The sequence below is a fragment of the Microtus ochrogaster genome, unplaced genomic scaffold (genome assembly GCF_000317375.1).
Source record: "Microtus ochrogaster isolate Prairie Vole_2 unplaced genomic scaffold, MicOch1.0 UNK11, whole genome shotgun sequence".
NCBI classification, from domain to species: domain Eukaryota; kingdom Metazoa; phylum Chordata; class Mammalia; order Rodentia; family Cricetidae; genus Microtus; species Microtus ochrogaster.
Genome location: NW_004949109.1, coordinates 6,126,689 through 6,141,603, shown reverse-complemented (window position 1 = coordinate 6,141,603; position 14,915 = coordinate 6,126,689). Strand labels below are relative to the sequence as shown.

Below are 14,915 nucleotides of genomic sequence, written 5' to 3'. Positions count from 1 at the left end.
TGAGGTCCTCAGAGGCAGAGAGGGTCCCCAAGGTGACCTACTTTCCCCCCAGAGAGCTAGAGTGGGTGATGGGGTGGGTGGGATGAGGGTGGGGACTGATTCCCTCTTTCTCTCTCTTTTTTACACTTTATTTCCCCCCATTTTTGTAACTAAAATCAGTGAGTCTCTTAAAGACGCTTTTCCAACTGTCCCGTTCAGTCATGGCCCTGTTCCTGGCCCTTTATTCCTCTTCCTCCTCTTCCTCATCCTCTTCTTCCTCTTCCTCCTCATCTGCCTTGTCAGTAGCTGCCTTGGAGACAGGGGGCACCGCGTCTTCGGGGGCCACAGAGGGAGCCTGGCTCTCATCTTTATGCTCTTTCTTCCATTTCATGCGCCGATTCTGGAACCAGATCTTGATCTGGCGCTCGGTGAGGCAGAGCGCATGGGCGATCTCGATGCGGCGGCGCCGTGTCAGGTAGCGGTTAAAGTGGAATTCCTTCTCCAGCTCCAGTGTCTGGTAGCGCGTGTAGGTCTGGCGTCCCCGCTTTCTATCGGGTCCTGAGAGCAGAAATTTCGACATATAGACAAACAGAAAATCAGGCTGCGATGTGGGCTGAAGAGTGTTTTAGTCAGGCCCCGCTGTCCAAGAGCCTGTACCTTCCACCCTGCCCAAACCCAGGCGCAACCCCCATCACCCCTAGTTGAGCTGGGGGGGGGGAGTGTGAGCGGAAGACCCCGGGGCCAGACAAGCGAGCCAGTCTGTGAAGAGCCTTACAGCAGAATCCCAACTTTACAACCGGCCTTTCCAGCCGGCTACATTTCTACAATGTCCTGCTTCCCCTTGACAAAGGGAAATTGTAAATACGGAGTGTGGCAAGTGGGAGACTCTGCACTTTTGCCATTCAAAGGCAAGCCAAGCCGCTTTCCAGCCTGGCTAGAAAGTGGGCAACCCTCCTCGGCAGCCCCATGCTCAAGACCTTCCTGTGGCAATCCCACCCTCTGTCCTATTTGGTCCAGCTAGGGTCTGGAAATGGCCTCTGGTACAGGGGTGAGTGGCATCCCGGAGTTCCTGGCTCTCCTTGCCTTTGAGAAGGAAAGCCAGACCAAAAGAAAAGGAGTAGGGAAGGAAGAGCTGAAAGCAAGAAAGGAACGGAGAACAGAAAGAGGACATAGAGGAGAGAGATTGAGGGAGAGAAAAAGAGAGGAAGAGGAAGAAGGGGGACGGGGGGGGGGAGAAAGAATATGAGAACGAGAATAGCGGATAAACTTACTGTAAAAATTCCAAGGCAAATGGAGTTAAATAAATTTACGAGGATCGAACCCATTAATTGGGCCATAAAAAGTTTTATGGGCCTCATTTACATACAATGCTATGAGTCTCTCCACGCTATGGCGCCTCAGCTCTAATTAAAACCAGAAAGGCAGCGCCACCGGGACTTGCGGGGCCGCTGGCTGGAAGCCGCCAGACTGGGCTCCCCGCGCCCCGCGCCGGCACCCCCCCGCCCCTCTGCTCCGCCCGCACACCGACCCGGCGGACCGAGGCGCCTACCTGAACTGCGCATCCAGGGGTAGATGCGGAAACTGGCCTCGGTCGGGCCGTGCAGCACGCCCTCGTCCGCCTTGTCGCAGGCGCCTTTGGCGAGATCACTGCAGAGCCCGGGGATGTTTTGGTCGTAGGAGGCACAGGGCAGGTTGTAGGCGTCGGCGCCCAGGCCGTAGCCCGACGCGAAGGGGCTCTGATAAAGGGGGCTGTTGACATTGTATAAGCCCGGCACGGTGGATGTGAAGGCGCCGGCGCCCGGCCCGTAGCCGCTTCTCTGCGAGTTGGGTGCAAAGGAGCAAGAAGTCGGCTCGGCATTTTGGAAGAGAGAAGCCCCCGCCGTATATTTGCTAAAAAGCGCGTTCACATAATACGAAGAACTCATAATTTTGACCTGTGATTTGTTGTCCGGCAGCTTTCAGTGTCGGTTTTACGAGGTAGCGTGATATATGATAACATTACACCCCCAGATTTACACCAAACCCCATTTTCTTTTGGACGGAGCTCGTCGCGGCACGTGACCGCCCACATGACCGCCTCCGCCAATCTCAGCAGCCCTCACAGGTGGTCTCGCGCCACGGGCCGGCGGCCGCCTAGAATGGAAGGGGAAGAGGCTCAAATACGCGGCCCACGCAGCGGCCTGCACCCCGCCTGCCCCCAGACGCCCGAAGCAGTCAGAGCCCCATTCCGGTGCCCGCGCCTTTGGATGTCTGGCAGGGCTCGCCCCCCACAACCTCATACCGATTCCTGAACCCCAGATCCAGTGTGTGGATTTCCGCTGTCCCTGTCCTCGCTGCAGACTCAAGCCCCTGAAGGGTCTCTGCAACCTGTCGGCCCAAAGATGGTCTTGAGAGAAAGATCTCTGCCCACTCTCTCTCTCTAAGCAGAACGATTAAGCCCGGATCTGATGCTCCAGGGCAAACACCGCAGGCGCAGCGTCTCCTCTAGCTAAGCAGCGAGAATGCTGCCACAAACTGGAACCATGTGGTTTGAATAAAGTCAATGTCTCCCAGCTTCCTTTCTTTAATCGGCGGAGCACTGTTTATCCGCTCTAAAGGAAGCAGTGAAATATTTATCTATTAATGAGCCTCATTTGCCAACAGATTTATTAACATGAGATTCCCTTTTCTCCTCCCGGACACCGCCGCCCTGCAGACTCTCTGCGTTCACTCCTGGGCACCTGGCTGGCCCTCAGCAATCCAGTAGGTGGCTCAACACCCCCTTTGTCCTTCCCACAACCCCTGGTGTTACCCCCGATCACGGGAAAACTGGGTCATCCTCCCGCAGCTTGGAAGCTTGAGCCCACAATTTTCTAAATACATCCTTCATAATGAAAGGTTCGGAGCAGCTTTCAACCAATTTACCCCTGGACCTTCACCTTGTGGGCCGGGAAACAGTAGACTTTTAAAGCTGGTTAAGAGAGTAAAGGGAGGGGTGTCTCAGGGACTGGGGCTGTAGCCCACAGCGGAACCCCGTTTTTTTGGAGACTATAAAAAGCAAATAAGGAACCCTCTCAAGGGCCAACTGGATCTCACAACTTCACCTTTCTTTCTTTCTGCACAAACGCTGTCTCACTCTCTCCCAAACAGTCAGTCTCTCACCCTGGGCGCCTACCTTGCCGGGCTTCAGACCCCCAGCAGTGATAGATCAGATGAAGGCCGTGCTGCCCACCGCTCTCTGAAGGATACTTGGGTGAACTCTTTCCCTAAACGCCTCATAAACTGCCCAGGCCGTGCTGGAAGACTGGCCACCTTTTACTACTCAACTCGATTGCACATCATAAACCCGACTTCACAATGGAATTGCCCCGGAAATGTTCCTCTAAATTATAGAGTTTGGTTGCTGGTGTATAAAGCATTTTCTTATCACTTTCAGTAGGTCCAGGCTACCCCCCTCCCCGGGTTCACCGCATCCTCTCAGGGGATCTTGGAAGCACAAAAGAGGAAGGACGGTTCAAATCCCGCTGCAAGGGAGCCCCAGCACCTACCTAGCAAAGGGCCCCAGATTTTGGTAGGGAGGAGGGCAAGTGGGATCTGGGCAACCTCCCCCGGAGCATAGGAACCCTAAGGCGGCAATATCCGGGATCCCCTTTATGGCAGATCAGGATGGGAAACAGAGGGGGTAAAACAGGAAGGGGGGGGAGAATCCAAATAACAGCGTCTTGTAACAGAGAAATAAAATTCTAAAAAAAACTAAAGGAAGACGAAGCTAACAAAAAGAAGGCTAGGAGATCAAAGTGGAGAAATTAGGCGGCTTTAGACCAATAAATTGTTCCTGGGGTGACACGAAGCAAGGCGCAAAGTGAAAGGCTAGGCAGGCCTCCGCGGTCTGTCTAGACTCTGGCAACTGGCGCAGTCCAAAGCGACGATGATGTGAAAATGGAACCTTCCTTTAGAAGAGGCCTGGCAGCCAGAGTACGGAGCGATTTGAGGTGGCCCAGGAAAAATCACACTCACATGCCTTGGAAGGTCGTCTGTATTTGGCACGGGCACGACCAAGGAGTCCGGGCAAGAGGCTCTGTCCCCGTTTATCACAGCCAAATATGGTCCAAATTCTGCTGCTTTCAAGGCCTTGGGACTTGTGAGCACAAGTCTTCCATCTGAGCAGGGGTCTCGAGGTCACCGAAAACCTTCCCTTCGTTTCTGAGTCTCTCTTCCCTGGCTAGACTTCACAACACAAAAGTCTGGACAAAATCAGACTCTCAATAAAGCCTATTTAATTCTACGTTCTCTGCCATTGGTTCCCTATTTGTTTGACAGAAATGTATTTCTCGGTATGATAATATTCACATACTATTCACCTCAGGCCCTGGAGAAGACGCCTTATAAACCAGCTTTTAATCTGTAGAACAATCTAAATATTTCTCAATGCTTTCCCAGATTTAGGTCTCAGACCTACTGTCAGAGTTTGCTTCCTGTGTTTCCTGTCGCCAAATAGTCCTCAATGTTTAAATCTAGATATAGAATATAAACTCAGCCCTTGACAGAGAATGGCATTTTCTAGAGATTCGAATAGTTCTGAGTTTGGGGTCTTTAAATGTTTCTATCCTTCTCCCCCGCATAGACTGCAGGCTACAGCTTCTGTCCCCCACCTGGCAAGCAAATTGTAGCTTGGATGCGGACATCAATTCCTCCCCAAAGCGAAAAAATAAGCTCGGTTTCTTGCCGGGTCTTGCCTGGATGAAGCCTCTCAAGCAGCGAAAACCAGAGAGCAGCCTGCCGGCCGCCAGTCGGCCAAGGGCAAGGGAGGCTGCCGGCCTAGGCAGTTCACCAGGCCTCTGAGCCCCTAGAGGCCCGCACCTACCTGGGGCCTCTGTGATAGGCTGAGAGGAGTGTCCCCAACCTGTGACTTTCATTGTTATATAAATGGAAGCTTCTCTTTGTGCCCACTGGTTAGCGGGTTCGCCGCTTATTTGCAGTTACATAAAGAAAGATTTCTGAGGATTAGGGTAGGCGAGCACCGGTGACTCTCCAGGAAGCTATAAAGCCCTTCTTACAAGCACAGGCTGTGAAGTAGTGTGTGTTACATACAGAAATACAATCATGCTGTGTGTCTGTAATGCCCACGTGGATATAGGAAGATTTTAAAAAGGGAGTAGGAGGGAGAGAGAGAGACAGAGAGAGAGACAGAGAGACAAAGACAGAGACAGAGACAGACAGAGAGAGACAGAGACAGACGGAGACCCAGGAGAGATGTCAGCCAAAATCGAGTCCCTAGTTTTACAACGTGTTCAACACGGAGATGCGAGTCGTCAGCATTTTGTGGGTTTGGCCGAGACTATTACGACCCAAATAAATGCGCAGCCCAGCCTTTACTTGCGGCGCTTGGAAGGACTGGTTCTCTGTCTGCTCCTGTGTTTTCTTTCCAAAACCATCCTACATCGGGGGGGGGGGGGGGGCTGATCTTCGCACCCCGGCCGCATTTGCTCCAGAGTATGTCCCCATATCTAGTATTAAAAGTAGGCTGGGAGTGGATTGGGTTTTTTAATTTTTTTTTTACTTTTAGCCTCCACAGCCGGCCACAGTAGCCTTGGTATTCCATTGCCAAAGAAATATCTCTGCCAGAGAAACAAGGGCGATTTCAACCTCGTGACCGCCAGTCCTGGAGCTCCGGTGTTATTCTACTTATTTAAACATATCATTTATTTTCAAATACAGTTCCTAGTGTATGCCCTGAGTTACCCCAGCGCGGCCAAAATTCGCGGCAGTTCTACACTAGACAACCACCAAATACGGTTTTATAACTAACCAATTTTCAGCCGCCGAATTTTAAAGTCAGGTATTCAAACTGGCCAAGTCCTGACGTCTGTGCTCTCTCGCTCTCTTTCTGGTGCTGGCCCGCTAGGCCCTAAACCAGGGCAAAGGTTTCGGGCCTCGAGGGTCGGCGGAACCCGTGGTCACTGGGTGCTTTGTGGGTTCATCTAGTCCTGGGGCTGTAGGTTTTCGATCCCTTGTCCGTCCGTCCGTCCGTCCATCGTGAATGACCGTCCCCGCGCGCCTCACTACCCCCAAGTTACTGCTGGGTTGGGGACTGTGACCCTGGAATGGAACCTGCTCTCTGAGCTGCAGTCCAGCACCTTCCGCACCACGGCTCCCACGCAATGCAGTGGTCTCGGAATAGAGCCTGAGATGAGAGAAGCGAGCGCCGGCGGTCAGGCAGGCCCCGGCGCATGCTTGTGTCCCCGGGAGGCTTTCAGGTTGGCATGAGCAGCAGGGAAAATAAACGACTGCTGGTCACGCAGATCCCATTCCAGAAAGGCGCGTTACAAGTCGACATTTTAGGAGCTTCCTAGGTCGCGGCGGCGGGAGATGGCGGCTGGAGTGCCTCTTGCGTGGAGCCACACTGCCATCTCCTGGATTTTTCTTGGCACTGCAGCCGCAGCGGCTCGGGCCCGCGTGAACTTCGGCAGCGCCGGTGACCCCACCAGAGTCCTACTCTCATGGGCGGAGCGAGGGCCCTGTCCCCCAGGATCCTCGGGGAGCCGGGAATCTACGCTGCAGAAAGGGCAATGCCCATAAAAGAGGGCTGTTTCCGCAGTCTCTTTATCGGAGGCAGACAGAGCAAACAAATGAAAGGGTTTTGGTGGGATACCCTAATTGGAGCTGGACAGTTGTAAACTCATTAAGAGCCGAATTCCAGACAGTTCGCAGACCTTCCTTTATGGCACACCCTTACTGCCCAGGCTTTGAAGTTCTTTCTGTCTGCAACAACAGAGGGCATGCCAACCTGGCCGCGCATTGGGGGTGGGGGCGCCCCATCCACCGGCGCCCTGATACCCCTTTCTTGCATTAGGAGCCGGTCAACATTACGGGGCAGGGAGGGGGAGAGTTGTGAAGAAAAGGAGTTTGGGGGAGAAGCAAAGCAGAATCCTCTGGCTTCATCTGGAAGGCGCTAGAGCCTCCGAAATTGTAGCTGTTCCCCCCCCCCCCCACACGCAGCCCTTTACATCCCATAAAGGGTAACAGCCCTCATTTTCTTTTATGGCACTTTGGGGCTTGTCGGTTGCTGAGGCCTGCTTCTGTGAGGGCCTAAGCTCCGGAGGTGGCATAGCAGTCAGTGTAGGACACTGACACCGGCTCCCCTCCCCTCCCCAACCTACCCTGGACCGGTTGGCAGGACCCAGTGGGGCAGGAGGGTGCAGATTTTCCATCTCCTCGAAAGCTCCGAATATATCAAGGGCCTACTTCATTGTCCATATCTGGCTCCCGTTCATCTCTTCAGAGCAGGCCACAGGCCCTCAGCTTCTGGTCCTGCGCCCCTCAACTCGACCACTCTACTTCCAAAGGCCCCAGTCCTTTTTGTGGGTTCAGGTTTGGGAAATTTTTTTGAGGCACCAAAATGGAAAAAAAGAAAAAAAGAAAAAAAAGACTTTTCCACCGCTGCCGGCCACCGCTGCCCAGGGCTTCTGTCCAGGACCTCAGATGCCTCTCTTGCCTTCTGGCAAATAAGACGCGAGGCCCAAGTGACTAGCTATGCCCGAGTTGTGTCCCCCGCCCCCCACCGCTTTCTGCCCTGCTTCTACCGACCCGGTAAGTGGATGAGTCGGGAGAGTTTAGGCCTGGCCGGACTGGTTACCGCAGATGCCGGCTCAAGCACCTTGCTGAAGACAGAATTAGGGTTTTTTCCCCTTCTTCTCAGCCCTGCCTCCACCCAGAAAATAGACCCAGAAAAAGAAGATACAAAGAACAGATCCGCACAAAGTAAAAGAATCAATATATTTTATTTGGCAAAAGTTAAATATTTCAACACAACAATTTGGTCAGTAGGCCTTGAGGTAACTATTGCAAAATATACAGTGTACGTTCAGTCAGATGGGAACCCCAAATTCATCAAGGATACAAATCTACAGTAGCCTAATGGCGGTTTCATGGTGTATAATTTATTATCAATAAGATTAACTCCATTACAATAAGCACTCATTCCCCCCCCCCAATTAAAATTAAGCGTAAACCATAGGTAGTAACCCTCTGCACATATGTATAGCTCCGAAATTCCTTATTTCTCCTCTGGTGCGAAAACAATTTTCAAGCCTGTCTGATTATGCATGTCTCTTTAATATGGAGATTCTATATACATTGGACAAGACTGGAGTCTAGAACATGTAAAGATGAAGATGCCCACATTTCAAAAGGAGAGAAATGGCGAATCTCTGCATCCTGGAGAACTACCTGCCTTCTCTTTCTGAATCTGATTTCCTTACAGCTAGTGCACAGTCTAGTTACACAGTATCCCACTACAGAGCTATACGCAATGCAACTGCTTCTCTTCCCCCTAAACAACCTGAGTTCAAATCGAATTCTAGCTTCCACGATCACAAATGGGTGCCTCACCCAGCACAGAAGTTTGGGTCACAAAACATAATTACCACAGTAAAACACAGTGTTCAAGTATTTTGGCAGCGTGACCTGCCACACAAAGAGCAAATTAAATTAACTACAGAGACTAAAAACTATACAGCCCGTCAACAGTTGTGCATTTTATATAAAAAGGTAGTTTTTTTTCTCCTTTTGCTTTAAGTCAGAAGCAGGTAGATTTTTTTTAAATATATATACAAGCTAGCAGTACAGCCATCAGAGCTAATGCCCTCCCTTGTGTGTGTGTCTTATAGAAAATGGAAAGCGTACAATACCTCCTCCAATAAAGCCGGCAGGCCTAAAAGCCAGCCTGGGCAGGGACTGCCAGGGGGAGATGAGGCCTGGGTTTAGAGCTGCTTTGAGCCGGTGGGATGGAGGGAGAGGAGGGAGAAGGGAACAGACAGTCCTTTCTTTTTCTTTCTAGCTTGCTCTTTCCTAAATGAGCCCCGCATGGCTCATTCGTCTTTTGCTCGGTCCTTGTTGATCTTCTTCATTTTCATCCTGCGGTTCTGGAACCAGATCTTGACCTGCCTCTCGGTGAGGTTGAGCAGCCGGGCCACCTCGTACCTCCGGTCCCTCGTGAGGTACATGTTGAACAGAAACTCTTTCTCCAGTTCCAGCGTCTGATGCTTTGTATATGGGCACCGTTTCTTCCGTGTGGAGCGAGCATGAAGCCAGTTGGCGGCCGGGTTATCTGCAGGGGAGAGAGACACTGGTTTAGAAGAAGGTATCCTGGAAGGGTGGGAAGGAGCCTCTGGGGGTGGGGGTCTCTGGCCGAAGTGCAGGATGCTGCTGAATTGGTTAGAGAAAACACAATGAGCCCTGGCAGACGGACCCACAGAGGGTCACCTACACCAGCACCCCTCCCATCCCCACCCTCCTCTCTCCCGTCCCCTGCTCTCCTTCCTCCCACAGTCTGCACGTTGTGAAAGAGTGAAATTTGGAAACCATTTTCTTTTTGCCAGCAAAGCAAAGAGCAGGCTGCCCCGCGTCCGTGAAGCAAGATTAAACAAGAATGCTCTTTCTCTCTTCAGTGTCTCCCTTCCCCGGCTTCCCTGTGACAGTCCCCACTCTATTTGACCTTCCCGGAAGGCCTTGGGAGCTAGGCGGGAGGCAGGATGCCCCAAGGCCTTTGCTCGCGTCTCCACTTTATTTGAATAAATCTGGCCAAGGGACCCCTCGTGGCTCCACAGGCCGTAGCCTCATCTTGGGCAGGATTTATGCAGCCACCGGCCGAAAGCAAGAAGTGGAGGGAATCGGTGGTCTCCCCAAGCGTCCCTGGTCAGGTTGCCGGGCTGACGTTGCTGCCGCAGTTCGTAAACAATCTAGCCGCACAAAAGACTCCTCTGCGTTGCTTTCGAAGAACCGCCCAAAGTCTGTCTGTCCTGGGCCTGGGCCGTTTAGCAGAGGGGTGGCGGGTCTCGGCTCAATTCGCTGCGCCCGCCCCGCCCCCTCTTGCTGCAGCATCCTCCTCCCCTTCCCCCAGCCGACCCGGACTGCTCCGCGCAGTTCTCTGGACTTGGGGCCCCTATCTTAGGTGTTCCAAACACCAACTTCTGGTTCTCGACCCCCAGATCCAGAGGCTCCCATCGAGGACGAAGGCAGGCTCGAGAGAAAGTTGACACGCTGGTAGATCCCGGTGGCCGGCGTGGAGGCAGCGGCCGGCTTGCAGGGAGGAGACACTTACTGGGATCGATGGGGGGCTTGTCTCCGCCGCTCTCATTCTCGGCATTGTTTTCGGAGAAGGCGCCTTCGCTGGGTTGTTTTTCTCTATCAACTGGAGGAGAACCACAAGCATAGTCAGTCAGGGACAAAGTGTGAGTGTCAAGCGTGGGACAGTCACCCCTTCTGGCCGACAGCGGTTCAGGTTTAATGCCATAAGGCCGGCTGGAGGGCAAGCCCGCGAAGGAGAGCGCGCCGGGCGTGGGCTCCAGCCAGGAGCGCATGTACCTGCCGTCCGGCGCCGCCGCGGCCACGGGCGCCTGGGGGTGCACGTAGGGGTGGTGGTGGTGGTGATACACGGCGGCAGGCACCGCATTGGCGCCCGCCGCGTGTACCGGGTTCCACGAGGCACCGAACACCGCCGCCTTGGATTGGAAGCTGCAGGGGCTAAAGTCGGGGTGTTCGGCCAGTGCTGCCGCCTGTCTTGGGGGTTGGCTCAGGGCCCCTGGAGCGTAGCGTCCGGCGCCCAGCTCGTCAGCAGCGTCGGCGCCCAGCAGGAAGGAGTCCACATAGTAGTTGCCCAGGGCCCCGGTGGTGGCCATCGCAGTAGCCCGCGCCTGACCGGCCCAACCCGACCCGCCGAAATTATGAAACTGCAGATTTCATGTAACAACTTGGTGGCACCAGGGGGGGGGTGAAGTACAGTCACCTAATAAGTTGCTGGCGCCCGCGCCCCCATTGGCCACGCGCGTCACGTGTCCGCCCGGCAGAACAATAACGCGTAAATCACTCCGCACGCTATTAATGGCCCGGTGTTTTGCAGTCATAATTTTTATAGCAAAAGCCATATGTTTTTATGCAAAGGGATCGCGCCGCTCCACAATCTGGTTTGTTTTAATTGTGGCCAACGAAGATTAAAAGATCAAATCTGGCCTTGCCTCTGTACTCTGCCTTGTCACCCCCCTCTACACACACAGACACACACACACACACACACCAGACACACACACTTCTTAAGCGGACTATTTTATATCACAATTAATCACGCCATCAGGAAGGCGCGGGTCCCGCGTGCGAGTGCGGCCAGCAGAGCCCCTCACATAAAATTAGACAATAATTGAAGCCATAAAAAAGCAGCCAAATCGCATTCTCACTCTACTGTATTTAAATCTATATTTATGATATTTCATAAGGAGTTATTGTTTCGGAAGCCACACAGCCTGGTGGGAAGTCAGGAACAACCAACAGATTCTTTTGCCTCACTGCGGCTCCCTGTAAAAATTTATGAGGACTTGGAAAGGTTAAATTAGACTGTTGTGTTTGGTTGGTAAGCACCTTGTAAATAATCCTTTCGGTCCTCGGAGATGCGAGTTTCCCCCCAGGCCCGCCTCAAAAAGTCAAATACAAGGCTCTCTCCACCTCAAACAGAGTGACCACCTCCCCTGCCGCGTCGCACCATCCCACCGATGCTACAACCACCTAGACTGGGTTGCCGGGCCTTGCTAGACCAGTAGTTAGTCAGACGCTTGCACAGCACCCAAATCGTCCTTACTCCACAAGGGAAGGCTCCACAGAGAAACTGCAAAGAAGGGAACTGCCAGCTGCCTGCAAGGGTTTAAGGATCTAATTGTGTCACAAGCAGCGCCTGGGCCCAGGCCCACGACTTTGAGCACAAGCGGTTCAGCGAATGATTTCTCAACCAGCGACCCGGTTCTCAGCTCCATCATCTGTAAGCCCTCTCCCCGGACAGGAGTTGGGGGAAAAACATCAGTACTACGGGAGTTTGTTTTGCTGAAGGGCAACCTAGCCTAAAAGAAGGGCACCAGCATCGGTAGTGGTCTTTCCAGGGCCCAGTACGAGCCCTTCTGGATCCTTTCCTGCTCATTTTCCCTCCCATCCCCCCTACCCCACTCCATTCCTTCCTCTCTCTTCCCTTCTCTTTCTTTTCTCCTCCTCCACCCTCCCTCCCTTTTTCTTCCTTCCTGTCTCTAGCCTTGGTTTTCTGCGAAACAAAGCAACAGAGATCCCCAAAACTAGGCGACTAACAGCTCAAGTCCAGTGCTACAGATCCACCCCGGAGGAGCATTGGACATTGACTTTAATCTCATCCTTTGGCCAAATGGAGGCTGTTGTTTCTCACCCCTTAGAATCTTTCGGGGATGAGAGAAAGTGAAAAGGCCACAGCCACTGTTGTTCATTGGGGGAGGGGGGTGACCCTATCCCAATTCGGAACACAAAGCAACAACTCCTAGAAACTGTGTAATGAAATTCACGTGTGAATTCTGCGCCTCCCAAGAGTGTGTTTCTCATTACCTCACTTCACTATAAGCAAAACGGCTGGCCTAACACATTTCCATCTTTCTGTTTGCCTACTTTGTCACAAAATAGCTCAAGTAAACACCTTCCAACACCCTAACATGTTCCCATTCCAGGAGATAGGAATCGTCACAATATTAGGCTCTTCCAGCCAGGGAGGCTGTGCCACCCCAGGAATACAAGCCTCCTTCTTTGCTTGTCAGCAGGAAGAAGAAAGTGGCCAACACCAGGAACTGGAAGTGGCTTGTCCCTGCTGCCTCAGTTCCCCCCCCCAATATTTTCCTTTTCTTGCAAATTTTTCCAAGTCATTCTTACCCCTACCCCCAGCACAGTCCAAGGTGTTCTAAATATCCGGCAGTCCTCTGCGGTGCAGATTTTCATTTAGGCAATGACCCTGGAGTACGCCTCTGCTCTAAACTGTCTGTGAGTGGCAGAGCATGCCTGTCTGCCTTTTCGCTTTTTTTTTTTTTTGCCAAGAGCAGACATGGGTTATTTTATTATTATTATTGTGGCTTTTAAAACAACATTAGCCTACAAGTAGGAGAATTACAAAATAAATATCAGGCATTGAGTGTCAAGGTGCTGTTTACTGGTGGAAGAAGGGGGAGGATTCCCCAAAAGCAGATACTGTTCTTGTAAGCCCAGAGATTGGATGCTAGAGTATTTAGCGTTTTATTCTTCCTTTCTTCTGTATGTGAAAGGGTTTGAATGCACATCTAGAAACAATAAATGGTTATAATTACAAACCACCGCATTCGCAACTGAGAATGTTCATGAAACCTTGGCCTCTGAAATAAATCCAATACCCGGATCCAGAAAATGGCAGAGAAGAGTTGGCGGGACCCGGGAGTACTGGTGTTTCAGATAACAGGTTGTTGAGCTCAGCAAGGAAAACAATTCCCAGCCTGAGCTGGGAAGGGAAACAGAATTCTGTGGTCTCAGGCTAGAGAGTGTGCTGCAGGGGGGGGGGGGGAGGGGATGGTTTGTTTTCAGTTTTCTGTATTGAGAGTGATTAGGGTGGCTTTCATAGATTGCGATTTAAAATCGATACTTAAGCCTGTGTCCTTTTAGTTCTTAAATGTGGCATTGTTTCCACTCATTTAAAAGGTAGTGGAGTTGGGAAAAACCTCCTTCCCAAACACCCAGCTGGATAAGGGGTGGGGGTGGGGGGGACGGGACTAGGCTAACGTTTTCTGGATCTGCTACCGCTGGCAAGCCAGCAAGCAGTCAAGCCTTGGCCCCAGCGAGGCTCCTTCATCACGGTCAAAGCCCGAGTTAGGGCCGGTAAAGCTGGCAGAGCCGACCTGAAGCTTCCTGCCGGGAGCTCTTTCGGTAACCAGGCTCCACAGAACCTAGGCCGGGCTTCCGCTCTGATTCCAGCTTCCGAACCAGTGGAACTCGCAAAGGTTTCCTTCCCTGCCTTCGGTATGGGCACACAAAGACGCCGCGGGTACCCTCTGAGCGGCTCTCTCAGGCAGCTGCTAACGCAAGGCCGCCGCCATCCGGTCGTGATCGTAACCGAGGCCTTGTCTGCGCAGAGGCCCACCAGGCCAAAAACTGCGTACCCGAACAGCCTCCTTTATGCACCCCTTCCTCAGCAGACTCAAGCTCGTCCACCGAGAGAAAAATGAAAGCTTCAAAAACTTTCTCCAAACTAGCCCTTTCCCCTCGGGAATGGCGATTTGGAAAGGAAACGGAGAGACAGAGAACTGGACAGAAAGATGCAAGACACAAGAAAAAAGAAACGGAAATAAGGGAAAGAGCAACGAAAAGGAAAAAGAAGAGGATAAGAAAGAAAAAAGGAAAGAGGATGGAAATTCGTGAAATACACAGCGGCGACTTGGGGAGCAGAGGGCGTGCTTGGAGAAGGGTAAACGACAAGACCAGGATAGCAGCCCCGGAAGATCCCGACTCTCCTATCTCAGCCCTCAGTCCGGGACAAGGCGGGATTACAGTGGTGCGTCCGAGTCCCAGCCCAGTCTCGCAGGAGAAGGTTAGAGCCCCAGACAGGCGCAGGTCTACAGTAGGGAAAGCTCAGACAGGGAGAGAGCGCCCCTGACCTTGAATGGCCCGGGGGTCCAGAATTCTTACCACGCCCCCGGCGTCCCAGAATCAGCCCCTAACCTGACCGTACCTGCCCCGGGCCAGGTGTGGGGCGCAAAGCGCGAGGCGGGCTGGATGGCACAGCGCAGAGGACCCGAAGCTCCTCCTGCACTGGGGATCCGAGGATGCCATCGCAGGCCGGGCACGATTAGGGCCTTGATGGCTGGCCTGGCCAGCCCGGCTGGTACCTGGAGACGCTTTCAACTGAAGTAATGAAGGCAGTGTCGTGCTGTCGAGAGAAAGGTGGATCCCAACAACAGGAAACTACCTAAATCACCGACCAGTTCTGTTGCTGCCGGCGCCGGGCTGCCTCGCCCGCCGCCGCCTCCGCTGCCGCCACCGTCGCCACCAAGGAAAGAGCCCTGCGCTGTGATCGTGCCCAGACCAGCCCTCCGCACCCTGCGCCAGCCACTGCCCTAAACCCGTGATGGAGGAAAACGCCACCGGTCCGCAGGAAGGTA

General features: G+C 52.9%; 2 protein-coding genes across 2 annotated transcripts; both read right to left on the bottom strand.

Moving 5' to 3' along the window:
- Window positions 1–220: 220 nt before the first annotated feature.
- Hoxa7 (homeobox A7) lies at window positions 221–1,904 on the bottom strand. The gene is made up of 2 exons (XM_005366599.2): window positions 1,529–1,904; window positions 221–537 (listed from the first exon to the last, which is right to left on the bottom strand). Exons 1-2 carry the CDS (start codon window positions 1,902–1,904, stop codon window positions 221–223), a joined length of 693 nt encoding a protein of 230 aa, XP_005366656.1.
- Window positions 1,905–7,792: 5,888 nt separating this feature from the next.
- Window positions 7,793–10,637, bottom strand: Hoxa9 (homeobox A9). The gene is made up of 2 exons (XM_005366598.3): window positions 10,061–10,637; window positions 7,793–9,067 (listed from the first exon to the last, which is right to left on the bottom strand). Exons 1-2 carry the CDS (start codon window positions 10,635–10,637, stop codon window positions 8,829–8,831), a joined length of 816 nt encoding a protein of 271 aa, XP_005366655.1. The 3' UTR covers window positions 7,793–8,828.
- Between the last annotated feature and the right edge of the window lie 4,278 nt (window positions 10,638–14,915).